Source organism: Salvelinus namaycush, chromosome 5 (assembly GCF_016432855.1).
Source record: "Salvelinus namaycush isolate Seneca chromosome 5, SaNama_1.0, whole genome shotgun sequence".
NCBI classification, from domain to species: domain Eukaryota; kingdom Metazoa; phylum Chordata; class Actinopteri; order Salmoniformes; family Salmonidae; genus Salvelinus; species Salvelinus namaycush.
The window spans coordinates 60,533,038-60,553,026 of NC_052311.1; the positions used below are offsets into that span (position 1 = coordinate 60,533,038).

At 43.3% G+C, this 19,989-nt stretch overlaps 2 protein-coding genes across 2 annotated transcripts in view; one reads left to right on the forward strand and one right to left on the reverse strand.

The window, feature by feature from the left end:
- LOC120048591 (complement C1r-A subcomponent-like) overlaps positions 1 to 2,618 on the reverse strand; it is a 7,827-nt gene extending 5,209 nt beyond the window's left edge. Inside the window, exons 1-4 of the mRNA XM_038994684.1 lie at positions 2,231 to 2,618; positions 1,554 to 1,767; positions 1,255 to 1,438; positions 1 to 110 (exon numbers count right to left, since the gene is read on the reverse strand). The exon at positions 1 to 110 is cut by the window's left edge and continues 31 nt beyond it. Coding sequence (XP_038850612.1) covers positions 1 to 110; positions 1,255 to 1,438; positions 1,554 to 1,767; positions 2,231 to 2,256 — 534 coding nt within the window. The 5' untranslated portion in view covers positions 2,257 to 2,618. The remainder of the gene's footprint in view (positions 111 to 1,254; positions 1,439 to 1,553; positions 1,768 to 2,230) is intronic.
- LOC120048605 (cell adhesion molecule 4-like) overlaps positions 1 to 19,989 on the forward strand; it is a 752,359-nt gene that overhangs the window by 320,200 nt on the left and 412,170 nt on the right. The window lies entirely within an intron of this gene.

Genomic DNA, 19,989 nt, shown 5'->3' on the forward strand with positions numbered 1-19,989 from the left:
GTAGCCATGGCGACAGGAGCACATGTAGGAGCCCAGGGTGTTGTGGCAGAGCTGGGAGCAGAGTGGACCAGAACCATCCTCAGGGTCTGGAGCTGAACACTCATCTATGTCTGGGAGAGGGATGGTGAGAAGGATGGAGAAGAGAGGTGGAGGGATGGAGAGAGGGATGGAGAAGAGAGGTGGAGGGATGGAGGGAGGGATGGAGAAGAGAGGTGGAGGGATGGAGAGAGGGATGGAGAAGAGAGGTGGAGGTATGGAGAGAGGGATGGAGAAGAGAGGTGGAGGGATGGAGAGAGGGATGGAGAAGAGAGGTGGAGGGATGGAGGGAGGGATGGAGAAGAGAGGTGGAGGGATGGAGAGAGGGATGGAGAAGAGAGGTGGAGGGGTGGAGAGTGGGATGGAGAAGAGAGGTAGAGGGATGGAGAGAGGGATGGAGAAGAGAGATGGAGGGATGGAGAGAGGGATGGAGAAGAGAGATGGAGGGATGGAGAGAGGGATGGAGAAGAGAGATGGAGGGATGGAGAGAGGGATGGAGAAGAGAGGTGGAGGGATGGAGAGAGGGATGGAGAAGAGAGATGGAGGGATGGAGAGAGGGATGGAGAAGAGAGATGGAGGGATGGAGAGAGGGATGGAGAAGAGAGATGGAGGGATGGAGAGAGGGATGGAGAAGAGAGGTGGAGGGATGGAGAGAGGGATGGAGAAGAGAGGTGGAGGGATGGAGAGAGGGATGGAGAAGAGAGGTGGAGGGAAGGAGAAGAGAGGTGGAGGGAAGGAGAGAGAGATGGAGAAGAGAGATGGAGGGATGGAGAGAGGGATGGAGAAGAGAGGTGGAGGGATGGAGGGAGGGATGGAGAAGAGAGGTGGAGGGATGGAGAGAGGGATGGAGAAGAGAGATGGAGGGATGGAGAGAGGGATGGAGAAGAGAGGTGGAGGGATGGAGAGAGGGATGGAGAAGAGAGGTGGAGGGATGGAGAGAGGGATGGAGAAGAGAGGTGGAGGGAAGGAGAGAGAGATTGAGAAGAGAGGTGGAGGGAAGGAGAGAGGGATGGAGAAGAGAGGTGGAGGGAAGGAGAGAGAGATGGAGAAGAGAGGTGAAGGGAAGGAGATAGGTGGGGGTGTAGCTTAGCATCACATCGTGATGTCACCTTCCCTGAGACTTTCCTGGGGTTTGTGGTTTAACAGTGTTGTACGGTTGGCTTGGATTATGTATTAATGTTGTGAGCAGGGCATCTGATCCTCTAGTGGGGTTGCTACCTTTGGCCTGATAATGGGCAGAGAAGCCGAGGTGCTGGTGTGGCTCAGGGTTCGTGTCGTCTGTCTGAAGGACCAGGGTGAGCCTGTTGCCTGGAGACAAGAGTGGCCGGTTGCCTGGGTGATGTCCATCAGCAGAATTCTCCTGACCACAGAACTTTGCAAGGACCTTCTTGTCATATAAAACCTGGAATGACGGAGTGAAGAAGGTTCTTGGACATATTTCAATATCGGTAAGAAACATTTAATACATCCTACATTTTATAATAAGGTGTCAAAGTGTTGTTTTGAAGTCCACTGACCGTGAGTGAGTCGTAGTAGCAGTCGGCTGACGGCTCGATGTCCAGATGAGTGAAGCTGAGCTGGAGCTGGTAGCCCTCAGGTACACTGAGGTCCCACTGTTGTGACAGGGCAGCAGGGTACGGCTGGGGGAACTGGGGGGACTGGACCACCCCATGTAGGGCTGGCAGGGACCGGGCCAACCGCCAACACTCACACACAGACACACACAGCAGCCTGGAGCAGAGCAACACAGGGAGAGAGGGCTGAGATGGGAGGTATAGGAGGAGTTGTGTGTCACAACGAGGTAAATACAGCCCCTTGAAACATGTCTGTATGATGACTGATCAGAAAGAGAGCTATTTTCTGATCTGTGACCAGGAAGCAGAAGAAAACATAACCCAATGATGCTGTAGGAATCATATGTTCTTATCATCCTTCAAGATGAAGGCTCAATAAAGGTTAAAACCACTGGCGATGCTGCGTAATATAAACAAACAGGTTATACTTCATTTGAACTCTTTCTCACACGTGCTAGTCACATTACACAATGTACTAGTATGGAATAAATGGCATACACCTTCACGGCAGCTGGTCTGATTATGACAACTGACTTTACACACTCACTTAAGCAGTTGTTGTTTACGTTCACTTAGCTATAGCCAATGGGTTCAAGTACAGTGTAACCAAACAAACTCACCAGATGAACGGAGGGGTCCAGTCCATGTTGAAGGTCCTGGCTACAAATGTTTCTGTTGTTATTGTTTTACTGTTGTGTGGCTATTGCTCACATGCATTAGACTTGAATTCCCTGCAGTCTGTGTGTCCCAATAGAGACCTATGGTGAGGTATTATGCTAGACTACGAGTCTAAAAGTCATGTTAAAACCTGCTCTGTTTGACTTGGCTGAAATAGACGAATGAGAAGGGGGAACGCGAGAGAGAGAGAGAGTGAAAGAGACCGAGAGACAGAGAGGGAGAGAGACAGAGTATTGGTGGTGGTGGAGTTAAAAGACTACAATTGACCAGTTCTTAAAGGTAAAACCTTTTTTTACGTTAATGTCGAAAATGAAACCTATAAAAGACAGAATGCATATCTACCAGAGGTTGGAGGGGGGATGGGGCGCAGGGGAAAGGGGGTAGAGGGGGAGGAAGGGGCAGAAAAGAGGAGGGAGGAGAGCGAGAGAATGGGAGGAAAGTGTTGTGTGTTCAGTACTCTTCCCGTAAATTCTGTTTGAATAGTTTGTTTTGTTTACACATAGGGACAAACTCCATGCTGGCCTGGGTATGTCAGTTCAGGTCACATGATGCAGGGATGTACTGTAGTGCTGCTACGCTGTTGACCTTTTCATGAAGAACACACTGTACACTCAATACTATCCACTATGGCATTCAGATGATCTACCTTTTTTAAACTACATCCCTGGTCATGTGTAGTTATGGGATATGACAGCCTACAGTGTGTTAGATAGATGAGACCCTGATGAAGGCAGCTTAGCTGTGGAAACGTTGGTATTTAGTGCATTCGTTGCATCGGAGCCTCGGAAATGTGTCCAGCTTTTCTTTTCTAAGACTACAGTGTGTTGTCATCATAAATGCAATATTGGTAATATATTGTGAGATTCATTTGAAAGTATGTCAAATAAATAGAGGTTCCATGTTTAATGGACACAAAAAGCGAGATGCTGAGAGAACAGATGTCATTGATTGCCACTACAACTTATATTGGTCTAGTTCTCCTTCATGGTCTTCTTGGTCAAGCGGATGTAGTTAGCCACGTGGGTATTTACCCCATATTGGCCAGGTCATACAAGAGAGAATAAAGTAGACGGCACACGTCAAACGTTTGATTTATGACCCTATGTCCGGATGACCTGTGCATGCCCATATTTGGGCATCCGGTCAGGACATCCCGTCGGGAAGTGATCACGTGCTTATGCCCATATATGGGCATCCTGTTCCTGTTCTCACGCCTTAGAGTGAGTGCGAAAATATGTATATAATGCCTTTGAAGTTGTCATGATGATTGATGTCTAGGGACCTCTTTGAACTGGTGGGGGATGAACATTCCAAAGAATATGGCCCCCCCACCCCCTGTTTTATTGACCTTAGGGCTGTTGTCTATGAAACACGAATGTCCTGGGGTATTAGGGTTGGCAGACGCATTATAAATAAAGCCCAGAACAAGACATGCGGCCCCAGAACACTAAACAAGATTTTAAAAATCAGCATGGATTTTGTGATCAGTGGCAAAGCAGTGATGACTGTAACAGCGGAAGCAGGACCGCGGTTGAAACATAGAGAAAGGGCCAAGTATAAAGCCACAATATACGATGCGCCAAAGAAGCGGTTTCTAAGTGTGTATAGAACCCAAATACCGCCCGCAACTGCGCTGAAAGATCAAGTGCTGATGTCTAATGGACATCAATGGGGGTATCGGTTTGAATACCTGGCCTGTAGAGTGAACCTCTATACGGTAGCCGAAGAAGAAGAATATACAGACCAGACTTTAGGAGTGGACTACGGGCTTGAAGACTGGACGGTTTTTCGCAAGGTTGTATGTCCCGAACTGAGACTTATCACCAAGGGGTATAGCGTGTTCACAGGCTACGAGACCCGTTGGGAAGGTACCCCTGACTCCTCAGGAAGAATATTTCACAGGGTGAAAATACAAAGAAAGAATGGACTTCCATGTGGGTGCGTGGCGTTCTAGATCAGCAACGAGAAAATCCGCAACGAAAACAACAGTGATGGTGGCCTGACTGGGGATTTTAGGTTGCGTATGCTTATTCCTTTTAAAAGTTGGGATCTAATGGAATTGAAAATGTTACAGTTGTTGGACGCTCTTTTTGTACAGAGCCAACAGTGGCAGAGCATTGTTCATGTAAAGAAGTGCATAATATATATGAATACTGAGGATTATGATTCAAAGGAGCCCCAAGAAGGTACATCCTCAGAAGGGCCAGCCCCCGAAGAAAACTAAGTACGCGGCTGCGTTAACCACACACTGATACCCAAAGAACTGGTTCAACAATAAAAGGAGTGCCCTTAAAGCCTCCAGTCTTTCTTTTCATCATACACCATGGATATTCATACAACATACCAGGACTCCGATACGACATGGGGGCCAGACCCTAAGGACTCTATGCCTCGCAGCCCGACATTCTACTCCCCCCTGGCAAGACCCACGACACCCCCTACATGTACACAGCCTGAGGATGTGTTTGATGGGGTGGTCAGTACTATTTTTGTGGACACCATCAAGGCCTCTGTAGCCACACTTTTAGACGTGGTGATTGGAGAATATATAAGATAAAAATGCATCGGTTGTGAGATCAATCACCCCAGCCAGCGCCGTCATCCGTGCCTATACGACCCGCCAAGATACTACTTCTTCAACCATTTTGAGGAGCTGGTGAAAAGACTGTGGTCCTGCAGGTTTATACCATCGCTGGTCAGAGCCCTGGAGTCTATGGGTCTTGTGCCGTCTATTCCCAGAGTTTACGGGGTAACCGAGGCTTTCCTACATGAACTGAAGGAGGCAATCTACATCCACGAGAAACTCAAAGAAATCCGACACACCCTGGTGGACAACAATAAATACCGGGAAGCTGTGGTGGCTGATGTGATGACTTTCTGGCTCAATAAACCCCAAGAGACCGAGTGACATTTTGTTATTTAGATGTAAAGCAATGGGTAACTATGTGTATACGATGTTAGAGAGAATAAATAATTTTTTTCTTTTGAGAGAACTTACAAATGTTATGCATCAAATGATTGAAAATAAAGTGAGCAATGTATCGTTCTACACAACACACAATGCCTGGGTTAATGTAGAGCGTGTGCTGAAAATGGAACAAATCATGAATCATGTACAACATACGGGCGAGAGTCTGCAATGGACACAACTGGTATCCTGTCTTGTGGATGATTCTGAAGAACTAGAAACAACCCTGTCTAAGATTTTACTTTATTTGTTTGAAACACCATTTCATTGTAACGTGTATCATATTTGTTGTTTATGTGCTTATATATCGGACGTGTGTGTTTTAAAAATTGTATTAAAACATGTATATCCTGCAACGAATCCTGAATTGTCTGTATACGTAATACTTGAAGCATGCATAAAATAAAAAATCTAAAATGAAAATGAAATGTTGTCGTTATTTGAAAGTGGCTCATTAACTTTATTGTACCTCAGCGAGGCAAGAAGGATGGCGGAGCAGATGTTGAAAAACATTTATTATAATCCCTCTAACCCTGGGACTTATGGGGGTAAAGAGCGTTTCCAGAGAGCTATAGCCGAAGAAACAGGTAGCCTGTTAAGCGATGCTAAAGTGAATGAGTGGTTATCAGAGCAGGATGCATATACTCTACATAAACCTGTAAGAAAACTATTTCTGAGAAATATAGTTTTTTCTACTCATCCCTTGTCCCAATTTTAGGCGGATCTATGTGACATGCAGGCCCTTGCAGATAAAAATGATGGAAATTGCTACATGCTAATGGTTATAGATATTTTCTCTAAAATAGCATTTGTAAAGGGCTTAAAAAATATGAGCGGGGCAGAGGTGACCCGGGCCTTTGACTCTATCTTGAAGGAAGGAGGAGCCCCCAAGAAAGTGCAGACTGATGGCGGAAAATAATTTTTTAATAATACTTTTCAGAAACTCATGAAGAAGCACAATATAGTACATTTTGCTACAGGCTCAGATTTGAAAGCTTCAGTTGTTGAACGCTTTAACAGAACTCTGAAGGAGCGGATGTGGAGATATTTTACAGCTCACAACACGCATAGATATATCGATATAGTTCAAGATTTAGTAAAGGGGTACAACAACAGCTACCATAAGAGTATACGTATGAAGCCCTCCCAGGTCTCTTCTGAAAACTCTTTTCAAGTCTTTAAAATTCTGTATGGTTTGTTCCCCCTTCGCCGTAAGAAAAAAAATATTTTTCAATTCATAGAGGGGGACTTGGTGCGTATATCCAAGTTGAGGGGTGTTTTCGACAAAGAATATGAGCAAGGTTACAGTGATGAGGTGTTCACCGTTACCGAATGTCTACCGCGCATACCCCCTGTCTACAAGTTAAAAGATTATGACGGGGAGTTATAGAGGGATCTTTTTATGAGAAGGAATTACAGAAGGTACAGTTGGGTAAAGACAAAGTCTTTCACATGGAGGAGATTCTAGATCAAAAGAGAGAAAAGGGTAAAAAATGGGTGCTGGTCCACTGGAAAAACTGTCCCCAAAAGTTTAACAGTTGGGTATTAGAGCACGATGTGGTGGAGGCAGCGGGGGTTAACTTAAACCCTCATGCATGATAAATACACCATCATTCGCGTGTACACAGGAGTGCATCATGGAACACAGCGGCTTCTACCTGACTCTCCCCAGTAATGCGTCTGCACATATATATCGTAATAATCAGAGTTCGAATTATATGTAACCAATTTTCCAAAGCCTATAGAGTTATCAGAGGCCTGGGAAGTAGGTCTCAGCGAGATTACATACCCCCATAGTTGGTATAATATCAAAGATAAGGACCGTGATTTTTATTGCAAAAATATATCGGAACCTGCAAAACTTATTAAGCTTAAAAAAGGGTTCTATAGAACCGTCGACAGGATCGTCTCAGAGTTGAATGAACTCCTAACCCTGAACAATATGGAAATATTCCTGATCTATAACCCTATACATAAACGGGTACAAATCTCAGGGGATGCTGACGGGGGTATAAAGACCAGCGCTAATTTAGCCTACATGTTGGGGATGGGTCCCAATAAATGGGCGTATGTGAAAGATAAATTATTCCCATTCCCTGCGGATATACATGCAGGATTTTACAACATATTTCTGTATACCGACATCATATCCTATCAAAGGGTCGGAGACAGTTGTGTGCCCCTCCTGAGAACAGTTCATATAGACGGAAAGGATGGCGATATAGTCACTGTTACCTACGACAAGACACACTACGTACCTATAAGCAAGAAATATATTGAAAACATTCTGGTTGAGCTTAAAACGGATCAGAATGAAAACATCTAATTTACATATGGTAAAACGATTGTAAAACTCCACTTTAGACCCGCCAAAACCTCTCTACATACACTGCTCAAAAAAATAAAGGGAACACTAAAATAACACATCCTAGATCTGAATGAATGAAATATTCTTATTAAATACTTTTTTCTTTACATAGTTGAATGTGCTGACAACAAAATCACACAAAAATGATCATTGGAAATCAAATTTATCAACCCATGGAGGTCTGGATTTGGAGTCACACTCAAAATTAAAGTGGAAAACCACACTACAGGCTGATCCAACTTTGATGTAATGTCCTTAAAACAAGTCAAAATGAGGTTCAGTAGTGTGTGTGGCCTCCACGTGCCTGTATGACCTCCCTACAACGCCTGGGCATGCTCCTGATGAAGTGGCGGATGGTCTCCTGAGGGATCTCCTCCCAGACCTGGACTAAAGCATCCGCCCACTCCTGGACAGTCTGTGGTGCAACGTGGCGTTGGTGGATGGAGCGAGACATGATGTCCCAGATGTGCTCAATTGGATTCAGGTCTGGGGAACGGGCGGGCCAGTCCATAGCGTCAATGCCTTCCTCTTGCAGGAACTGCTGACACACTCCAGCCACATGAGGTCTAGCATTGTCTTGCATTAGGAGGAACCCAGGGCCAACCGCACCAGCATATGGTCTCACAAGGGGTCTGAGGATCTCATCTCGGTACCTAATGGCAGTCAGGCTACCTCTGGCGAGCACATGGAGGGCTGTGCAGCCCCCAAAGAAATGCCACCCCACACCATGACTGACCCACCGCCAAACCGGTCATGCTGGAGGATGTTGCAGGCAGCAGAACGTTCTCCACGGCGTCTCCAGACTCTGTCACGTCTGTCACGTGCTCAGTGTGAACCTGTTTTCATCTGTGAAGAGCACAGGGCGCCAGTGGCGAATTTGCCAATCTTGGTGTTCTCTGGCAAATGCCAAACGTCCTGCACGGTATTGGGCTGTAAGCACAACCCCCACCTTTGGACGTCGGGCCCTCATACCACCCTCATGGAGTCTGTTTCTGACCGTTTGAGCAGACACATGCACATTTGTGGCCTGCTGGAGGTCATTTTGCAGGGCTCTGGCAGTGCTCCTCCTGCTCCTCCTTGCACAAAGGCGGAGGTAGCGGTCCTGCTGCTGGGTTGTTGCCCTCCTACGGCCTCCTCCACGTCTCCTGATGTACTGGCCTGTCTCCTGGTAGCGCCTCCATGCTCTGGACACTACGCTGACAGACACAGCAAACCTTCTTGCCAAAGCTCGCATTGATGTGCCATCCTGGATGAGCTGCACTACCTGAGCCACTTGTGTGGGTTGTAGACTCCGTCTCATGCTACCACTAGAGTGAAAGCACCGCCAGCATTCAAAAGTGACCAAAACATCAGCCAGGAAGCATAGGAACTGAGAAGTGCTCTGTGGTCACCACCTGCAGAACCACTCCTTTATTGGGGGTGTCTTGCTAATTGCCTATAATTTCCACCTGTTGTCTATTCCATTTGCACAACAGCATGTGAAATTTATTGTCAATCAGTGTTGCTTCCTAAGTGGACAGTTTGATTTCACAGAAGTGTGATTGACTTGGAGTTACATTGTGTTGTTTAAGTGTTCCCTTTATTTTTTTGAGCAGTGTATTAACATGTTATCCGATATACATTTTTAACTTATAAGAATACGTGCATTGCCCCACGTTTAAAACACATATAACTCATGTTTAATATTACAATTATATCATTAATGTTCAAACAATTCCCCGCATCCAAATCTAATATATATTTTTTCACGAACTCACCTTCAGAAAGCTCCATTGGGATGGATTCACAGATTATCTTTTAAATGTTCAGTCCGATAACTATTCGGGGCTGTTGGCCTGTGGGGTTTGTAGTTGTCGCTAAAGCGGTGCTAACAGAGTGGGAAAGTATCTGTTTCACTAGACTCGTTCGCGGTCTTGGCTCAAAAGGAAAGATAGTACGGAATGAGTTTACAGGGCATTGGGGTGACGTTTTTTCGGGCGATATCCTGTATGCAACACCCTGTATATTTGGTTTAGATTACAAAGGTAGTGATTTCAAACAACAGGAGGGGGTGTCGAGACACATTCTGTCTGCCGGTATTGCCTTTTGATTTCCTACATCCTCAGGGGTAGCACCTTGGGGGGTGTCCGATGTAAATTTATAGACCGGGGTGGGGGTACCGTTAGTATATGCGCTGATTAGAAATATCAATGTTTAACCCCGGAGGTCGGTCTAGATATATTTTATTCTTTCTGGGGCTGTTTGACTTTTTAGCCCCCACATCCTCTGGGGGTGAGATAAATTAGGCATGTGTGTTAATGAATCGAAAATCCCCATTTTAAGAGACGCCGACATACTTTTTGATGGGGGGTAGGCAGATATCTGTACATACCGTTTGCATGATAGTGCAAACCTTGGTTTCAAACGACCCATGCAGAGAGAGAGAGAGCCTTGACTGCAGATGCCTGGGCAGATGCCACACACACTACACTCGCACGCACACGCACACGCACACGCCCGCACACACACTCGCGCACGCCCACGGCTTTTCAGAAAGTATTTTTCTCCGGGACATGCTTGGTGATAGCGCGAAAAGACAGAACCCCTTCGTTAAAAGGTGAGATACTGCTTTTAAAACCATTTTATTTAATTCAAAATATTTAGTACATACAGTTTAATAAAGCATGTCATAATTAATTATACCTTTTTACTATTCCATTCTTACAGATAAAGGGTCTAGTTAGCCCTGACCAGCATCCGTATCCAATTCGCCATCGCCATGACGGGCTCTCTTGCACCCTCCATCAAAGAGGAGTAAGTTTTCACTCCAGGGGTAGATAATCCGTCGGGCATGTAGGTCCTGGGTATGTCTTAAGGATAGCCGCGGCCAGCGCCGTAATTGTTCACGATTTTGGAAAAGACTGTCCAGCTTATTCATAAGGGTTATGAATATGGGATAATCAATCCATTTAAAGCTAAACACTGGCATAAAAAAGTTGACATCCTTGCATGCTTTGGAAGATACATGAGAACTGACAGACTTTGTCGCATTTGCACTATCAAATTGTTCACATGCTAAAATTGTCACTTTGGAGTCAGGGCTATAGGCCATTGAAAAGCTAAACACTGGCATAAAAAAGTTGACATCCTTGCATGCTTTGGAAGATACATGAGAACTGACAGACTTTGTCGCATTTGCACTATCAAATTGTTCACATGCTAAAATTGTCACTTTGGAGTCAGGGCTATAGGCCATTGAAGCGATTCTTAGGGCCTTCAGATCACTGCGTCCGCAGACCTGTTCTTCCAATGCATATCCGGGCAGAGTTGTACCACTCAGGGCCTGTTCAATTTTACAGAGCACTAGCCTAATCTTAAGCCATTCTCTCATCCGCAGAGCAGGAGAAAAACTCCCAGGTTTTGCCTGATAAAGGGGTTTGGGGCCACTGTCTGTGAATATCTTAACCGTAGAATCCTCCGGTTGGAATATGTAAGACATACAGTATGTCCCTCACTCGTACCCAAAACTTCTTTAAAACATTCTGGGGCTTCACACAGAACTTCCTCGAGGCTTTTGTCATTGGGTTCATGACAAGAGATGCATAGCACCCCGAGAATTGGCCTAGGAGACATCATTTTCTGTATAATGTTCAGGGGTTTATTTAAAAAAATCTTGTTTAGTGTTCTGGGGCCGCATGTCTTGTTCTGGGCTTTATTTATAATGCGTCTGCCAACCCCAATACCCCAGGACATTCGTGTTTCATAGACAACAGCCCTAAGGTCAATAAAACAGGGGGTGGGGGCCATACTATTTGAAATGTTCATCCCCCCCAGTTCAAAGAGGTCCCTAGACATCAATCATCATGACAACTTCAAAGGCCTTATATACATATTTTCGCACTCACTCTAAGGCGTGAGAACAGGAACAGGATGCCCATATATGGGCATAAGCACGTGATCACTTCCCAACAGAATGTCCTGACCGGATGCCCAAATATGGGCATGCACACGTCATCCGGACATAGGGTCATAAATCAAACGTTTGACGTGTGCCGTCTACTTTATTCTCTCTCATACACATCCTTTTGCCCAGCTAATGATCCCTGCTGCCCCTCCGTTGTCCCCTGTACATTTAGACTTGCCCCCCTCAGGTAACCCGGCACAGAACATGTCCCCAGTTGTGTCCACTATCGTTCAGGGCAACAGCAGCTCTGCACGTTTCCTGATCCACCACAGGAAGCTGGACATATTGGAGCTTATTGGAGATTGTCATGACTCCTACACCAAACCCTAGAGATAAAGAGGTAGGGAAGTTTTCGTGAGAATACCAATTTTTGAGATGTCTCCTGTTCTGACAAACAGCACTATAGCCCTGACACTTTCCAGCTCAGATGTGAAGGCCATTCGTCCTAGGCGGATGTGATGGATTGAGACGCAGCCCATAGAAAAAATGGATATCTCTAGTTTAAACAGACAGATTTTGATGGAGTGCGTCAATCGACTTAAGGATTATGACAGAATGTTCAAAGTAGTTTTTTTCTTCAATATTTTTCTTAAAGTTAAGCACTCAAAAGGCACCCAATTGGTGGAACAACCCTCCTATTAACATTTTTACACACAGTATTGGTAGTTTACAAGACAGTAGCAGTTGCTTAGAATTTAATACTTTCCTGCACCCTTCCTGACTTTCCTTCAATGAAAGGAATGTATTACAGCTCATTGCAGTGGTGTTGAATGACAGAGGTACTGGTTCTGAGAGGCAGATATGAACGTCACCCCTCCATTCAACAAAGGTTTAGCGATGGTTCAGGTTCCCCACAGCAAATCACTGTAGAAGAGACTGGAACCAAAAACTAAAATCAAATCAGATGTTATTTGTCACATGCGCTGAATACAACTGGTGTAAACTTTACAGTGAAATGCTTGCTTATGAGCCCTTCCCAACGATGCAGTTCAAAAATTATAGTAAAAAGAAATAGTAACACAAGAGGAATAAAATACACAAGAACGGAGCTATATACAGGGAGTTCTAGTACCAGATCAATGGGTACGAGGTATTTGAGGTCGATATGTACATGAAGGCAGGGTAAAGTGACTAGGCATCAGGATAGATAAGAGTAAAATAAAGAACGGAGTAGCAAAAAAAAAAGAAAAAAAAAAAAAAAAAAGAACGGAGTAGCAGGAGCATATGATGAGTGTAAAAGTGTGTATTTTTGGTTATTGAAATTATATTTCACATCAGTTTAGATGGTACAGGGCTTGTTTTGTCACATAAACTGAGATTAGGCGAACTATTAGAATTTTTGCAACCAGGAAATGACAAAGCAATTCATGCATATTGCACCTTTAACTCTTCAGGTGCCTTCAACACACAGATAAGACATAATGGAATTGTATTTCATTCTCACCTACAGAATATGGTCCCTTAACATTAAATAATAGAAAATGAAGGAAATCAGTCAATTGAAATAAATTCATTAGGCCCTAATCTATCGCTTTCAATGACTGGGCAGGGGTGATACTATACAATGGAAAAATGGACTGTCGTCACGGCTGATTAAGTGTATATCTTAAGTGTGACTAATTTACCCTCTCCAAAGGTATATGTTGGGGAAAACAATGTGGAAAACCTTATCCAGTCTCCACCTCTTGAGGTGACCCCTCTCCGTATTCACCCTGAATACAACAATGTAGACGATGTAATCTACGACCATGACATCGCCATGATCCATCTCAAACATCCAATCACATTCAATGCTCATATCATGTCACTGTGTCTGCCAGCAAAGGACGCTAAATACCTGATTGGTCAGATTGGGTAAGCATAGGTCAACTAAAACAGTCAACTACAAATATCTAGCAGGGATCGTCAGTTGGGGGGATTGACTGTGGACAGCCTGGAAAATATGGGGTCTACACGCGTGTGGCTAACTACGTAGACTGGATCAAAAATACCATAGAGGAGGAAGATTCTAAAACATTCTAAAATATAACTATTATGGATGTGTTTGCGTGTTTTAATGTTTTGTGCGAGTGCTTTGGCTGTGTTATTGTAGAATAATAATGTGGAATCTGCTGTTGCTTCTGTTGATGATGATGATGAGCATGCTCATGTTAATTACAACAATTGTGAAAACAACGGCAAAGATGATGATGACTACTACTTTATGACTTGCTCATACAGCTCCATATTTCAAGATACCACACCATCCCTCTCTAGGGTAAAGATGATGGTGATGATGGTGATGATGTTTCTTTCTCTCTCCTCTGCAGTAATTGACTGTGGGGAACCCGAACCGTTGCTGAATGGAGGGGTGACGTTCATATCTAGATCTCAGAACCAGCATCTCTCAGTCATTCAGTACCACTGCAATGGGCCGTACTACACTCTCTCTAAAAGAGTTAATGGTGAGACTTTTTACGATCATATATTTTTAACAATGTGAAGTCCATATTGAACCCTCTGAGTCCCATCTTTTTATTAAATTTCAATATTAAATATAGCTGCGAGCAGCAATGAACGGGGTTCACGGGATGATAGAAAGGACACAAGATCAGTTGGATAACAAAGCAAGCACCCAATCATATAGGAACTATCTTTCTTTATGTGCAATCAGTAAAAGCGATACCATATTTATCTCTCAATACCACAAGGTTTTGAAAAAATAAATAAATGTAACCTTTATTTATCCAGGTAGGCCAGTAGAGAATGACGCAAGTAAGTTGGTTATCTTTCTCAAATTATTAGAGGCTAATTCAATGAGTCTATATACCATATCTTGAGTCAATCTGATTTATGGTTCATGAGAAGAAGATTTGTAAAGTATTTTTAGCATTAGCATATGTGCTAACGTGCATCTATAGGTACACTGCGCAATATTTGTATGCAGCAACAATTTTTTCTCAAAATCATTAAAGATTGATGTAATGAGTATAAATTGAAAATCTGGAGCTAATCTGATGTATGGTTCATGAGGGGAAGATGAATGCAGATAATTTTTTTGCATTAACGTTACATATGCAAAGAGTGAGTTGTTAAATGCGAAGACACATTTCAGTTGAATGCATTCAGTTGTACAACTGACTAGGTATCTCCCTTTCCCTTTCCCTAATAGTTTCTTTGTTTTTTGAGAAATCAATACCAAATTTAGTGTGGTTCATCTTACACTCTCAGGAACAAAAGGTGTTATCTAGAACCTAAAACTGCTCTTCAGCTGTCCCCATAGGAGAACCCTTTTGAAGAATCCTTTTTGGTTCCAGGTAGAACCCTTTCCACAGAGGGTTCTACATGGAACACAAAAGAGTCCTACCTGGAACCAAAAATAATTATACCTGGAACCAAAAAGGGTTATCCTATGGGGACAGCCGAAGAACCATTTTGGAACGCCTTTTTCTAAGAGTGCAGGGATGACAAGTTTCAAGTTGATAGGCCTCTCTGGATTGGGTTTTACAGTGGTTTAAATGGACATGTAAAATTGGTGTCAATAACTCAATAATTAGTCAATAACTCAGCCATCTTTTGACTATCTCTTAGCTAACTTAAGGTATATACCATGGGCCTACATTCCAAATTTAGTGTAATTTGATCCTATCATTCATGATTTTCGGATGGGACGTTAAATGGGTGTCCTGACTCTCTGAGGTCATTAAAGATCCCATGGCACTTGTCGTAAGAGTAGAGGTGTTAACCCCGGTGTCCTGGCTAAATTCCCAATCTGGCCCTCAAACCATCACGGTCACCTAATAATCCCCAGTTTACAATTGGCTCATTCATCCCCCTCCTCTCCCCTGTAACTATTCCCCAGGTCGGTGCTGTAAATGAGAATGTGTTCTCAGTCAACTTACCTGGTAAAATAACGGATAAATAAAATAAAAATATATAAGTATTTTTTAGCATATTTTAGCATATTAGCAAATGTGCTAATATGCATCTACTGGTATAGTGTGGCCATCTTTGAATGCATCAATGTTATTTTCTCAAAGTTGTTAGGGACTATTGTGATGAGTCCAAAGACCAAATTTGGAGTGAATCTGACTTTTAGTCCATGAGAAGATGTTTTATGGTTATTTTAAGCATTAGCGTTACATAGTAAAAAAGTGAATTGTAAATAGTTTCCTTATTTCTTTAAGATATCAATGTAAAAAAACTTATAGGTGCTAGACATAGGATTTATTTAATAATTTTTGCATTGTAATTTTAGAAAATGTCCATATATATCTGCAGTAATAGTGGAATGATCGTGTTTTACATTATTACTTACCCGCCAGAGTTGTTATTGGCTGTGATATGCACCTATTGATTTCTCCCACCGGAGCGGCATCTGTTGTCAAAATGTGAAAGATGTTCTGACTTTGTGGCTTTGTTATTTAGTTTGCTAAAAGTCTACACTTCGCTCAATTTAAATTTAAATGAGAAACAAGCACTGAATACTGTAGAGAATCATTGTACCTCCCTGGCGGAGAATCACTCTTAGTTGTTGTGAATTTGTTGGATTACTTGTTAGATATTACTGCATTGTCGTAACTAGAAGCACAAGCATTTCGCTACACCCGCATTAACATCTGCTGACCATGTGTATGTGACCAATAAAATTTGAAATTCTCAACCTGCTCCACTACAGCCCTGTCGATGACAATAGGGGCGTGCTCGGTCGTCCTTTTCCTGTAATCCACATTCATCTCCTTTGTCTTGATCACGTTGAGGGAGAGGTTGTTATTCTGGCACCACACGGCCAGGTCTCTGACCTCCTCCCTATAGGCTGTCTCATCATTGTCGGTGATCAGGCCTACCACTATTGGGTCGCCGGCAAACTTAATGATGGTGTTGGAGTCGTGCCTGGCCGTGCAGTCATGGGTGAACAGGGAGTACAGGAGGGGACTGAGCACACACCCCAGAGGGGCCCCCGTGTTGAGGATCAGCGTGGCAGATGTGCTGTTACCTACCTTTACCACCTGGTGGCGGCCCGTCAGGAAGTCCAGATCCAGTTGCAGAGGGAGGTGTTTAGTCCCAGGGTCCTTTGCTTAGTGATGAGCTTTGAGGGCACTATGGTGTTGAACGCTGAGCTGTAGTCAATGAATAGCATTCTCACATAGGTGTTCCTTTTGTCCAGGTGTGAAAGGCCAGTGTGCAATAGAGATTGCATCATCTGTGGATCTGTTGGGGCGGTATGCAAATTGGAGTGGGTCTAGGGTTTCTGGGATAATGGTGTTGATGTGAGCCATGACCAGCCTTTCAAAGCACTTCATGGCTACAGACGTGAGTGCTACGGGTCGGTAGTCATTTAGGCAGGTTACCTTAGTGTTCTTGGGCATGAGGACTAGAGTTGTCTGCTTGAAACATGTTGGTATTACAGACTCAGTCAGGGACAGGTTGAAAATGTCAGTGAAGACACTAGTCAGAGCGTTGACGCCTTCCAGCGATTTTTGAACTTTTACTGTCAAAAGCGACCATCCCAAGTATAAGTACAGTAAAGCACACACACTAAAGCGTAAAAAAAACATGTTTTGAGCAAAATAGTGTTTTTTAGATACAACTGCCTACTTTAAAAAGTAGGGCATTCAAGAAGTTGATGGGTCTGATGGGAATCCGTGATGTATGTCATCGGCTTCCCCCCTTTCTTGAGGAACAATAGAGGAGCAATAGAGAACCAAATAGGAACCCCCCACCCAACTTATGCTATGTCATGACTTACCTGGAACACCTATTGAGATGTGACTTTTGTTAAGTAAATCAGGTGTTAAATGAGGAGAAAAGGATTGTTCTTCAAGCAACGGGGGAGGCCGATGACATCACAACTTCCCATCAGAACCATCAACTCCTTGAATGCCCTACTCCTTGAACTTTGCAGTTGTGTAAAAAATATATACTATTTTGCTCAAAACATATTTTTTTACTCTTTAGTGTATGTACTTTACTGTATTTATACTTGAAATATCACTTATCAACAGTAATAGTAAAACAATCGCTGGAGGACATCTTTAAGCTTTCCTGAATAAGTAGAACACTTGAAAACAATAATCAAATTATTCATTGCATTGTGGTGTTGCAGGCTGGTCTAAATAATTGTATTGTTCCTAAATAAGATCAATATGGAAACTTTTTGAGATGCTTGTCTCATGTCTACATTGTTCTTTCATGCGCAATGGCGCACCAGGCCTCTCCGCTGCCTATCAGTCATTCTTCCTTGTTCTTGCTGATGTATCTTTAAAATCGGTGCAACTTCGAATGATGTTATGTGTGGTATGATTGCTAGTAAGCATATTGCAGATCTGGACAAACGATCCACCTACCACTATTCTCACTATGAATAGTGGATAGAGGGCATGATAGACAGTTAGACTGGTAGACTACAGTATATTGACCGGTGGTATAGTTAGCATAGGGAAAAGCTTAGTGCACAAGGGACGTACCAAAACACCTTGATAGGGAAGGCGCATGCAAGGACATTTGACTAGGATGGAAGAAATTATATAGTAAAATCTGCAAAAGGCTGCATGTAAACCAGGGGGAAAAAGCTCACTACTCTCCCCTGTGCCCAATAAAAAACCACCCAACCCTCCCCAAAGCAAAAAAAAATAATTAGACAACCCTCCTCTATTTTGGACCATCCCCCCCCCCCCCCCCCCCCCCCCCCACCACAGTAATTTTCTAACTGTCCCTTAAATGTAATTAATTGACCCTCTCCAAAGGTATATGTTGGGGAAAACAATGTGGAAAACCTTATCCAGTCTCCACCTCTTGAGGTCACCCCTCTCCGTATTCACCCTGAATACAACAATGTAGATTATGTAAACTATGACCATGACATCGCCATGATCCATCTCAAACATCCAATCACATTCGATGCTCATGTCATGCCACTGTGTCTGCCACCAAAGGACGCTAAACACCAGACTGGGCGGAATGGGTAAGCGTAGGTTTTATGTCTAAAACAGTCAACTGCAAATATCTGCATGTTAATAATTTATTCAATTTGTAGATATTTTCAGATTCTTTTGTGATTGTTAAAATTGTTAAGTTGAACAGCATCTATGTCTATTCCGTTCAACTCTCTTTCTCTCTGCTTCAGCTTGGTGTCAGGATTTGGCCTCATGGAGCTTGATTTGGCTACCAATAACCTCATGTATGTTCCTCTACCTGTGGTGAACCAGACAATTTGTAGAAAGTCTATTGAAGGCAGAGATGAAAGGAAAGAAATTCCCAGTCTAACAGACAACATGTTCTGTGCTGGGAATCCTAAGGGAGGCAAGGACTCCTGTACGGGAGACAGTGGAGGGCCTTACGTCCTGTGTGCATATGTTTTCTTTTGTTTGTTGTTCTGAAACGGCATGTTTCTTTCCTCCCTTTATTGCAGAATACCAGACACTTCTAGTGATGAGGCCCTTCAACTGGTAGAGCCAAATCCAAGCACCCTGTTGTTTCATGACGAGGTCCAGTTCAAGTGTGAATCTAAATACTACACATTGGAGGGAGAAGGTAGGAAAAATTCATGTTTGTTTTCGATCACCAATTGCCGAAAGCATTATTTGACCTTTCCCATGCTTTCTGTGTCCTTCGTTGCACAATGTTTCTGACTGCTCAAGCTCTGTTTTTACCTCTCTTCTGGACTTTTAGAGAAGTACATCTGTGATTCCGATGGTATCTGGAGATCAGTTAATGGTCTAGAAAAGTTGCCGAAATGCATCGCAGATATTGATTGCCATAAAGTATTGTTTCATCTCTGCAGATGTTGCCCATTATCTAAGGATGTTTTTCAGACACTCATCTGGATTGTCTTTCTTCTAGTGTGTGGAAAGACAGCAACAGATATTTCCAGCATTGGCAGAATTTGCTGAATTTTGGGAGGCAGACTAGTGAAGATGGGAGAGATTCAAAGAGCGTCAACAAGGCACTGTTTCAGGGTGGGGTGGGACAGAGAATAAAGCTGAAACCAAAATTCAGGATAACAGCCGCTTCTTGCTTTACACAGCTGTGGGAAGATGCCCCCAAAGTATGTGTGAGGACACACCTGTGTTGTCTATTATTAACTTCTACTTCATCACAATCCCGGATCCGGGAGCACCCCCATCAGTAAAAAAGCTGACTAGCATAGCCTAGCATAGTGTCACAAGTAAATACTAGCATCTAAATATCATTAAATCACAAGTCCAAGACACCAGATGAAAGATACACATCTTGTGAATCCAGCCATCATTTCTGATTTTTAAAATGTTTTACAGGGAAGACACAATATGTATTTCTATTAGCTAACCACGATAGCAAAAGACACAACTTTTTTTTCCCACCATTTTTTTCCTGCATAGGTAGCTATCACAATTTCGACCAAATAAAGATATAAATAGTCACTAACCAAGAAACAACTTCATCAGATGACAGTCTGATAACA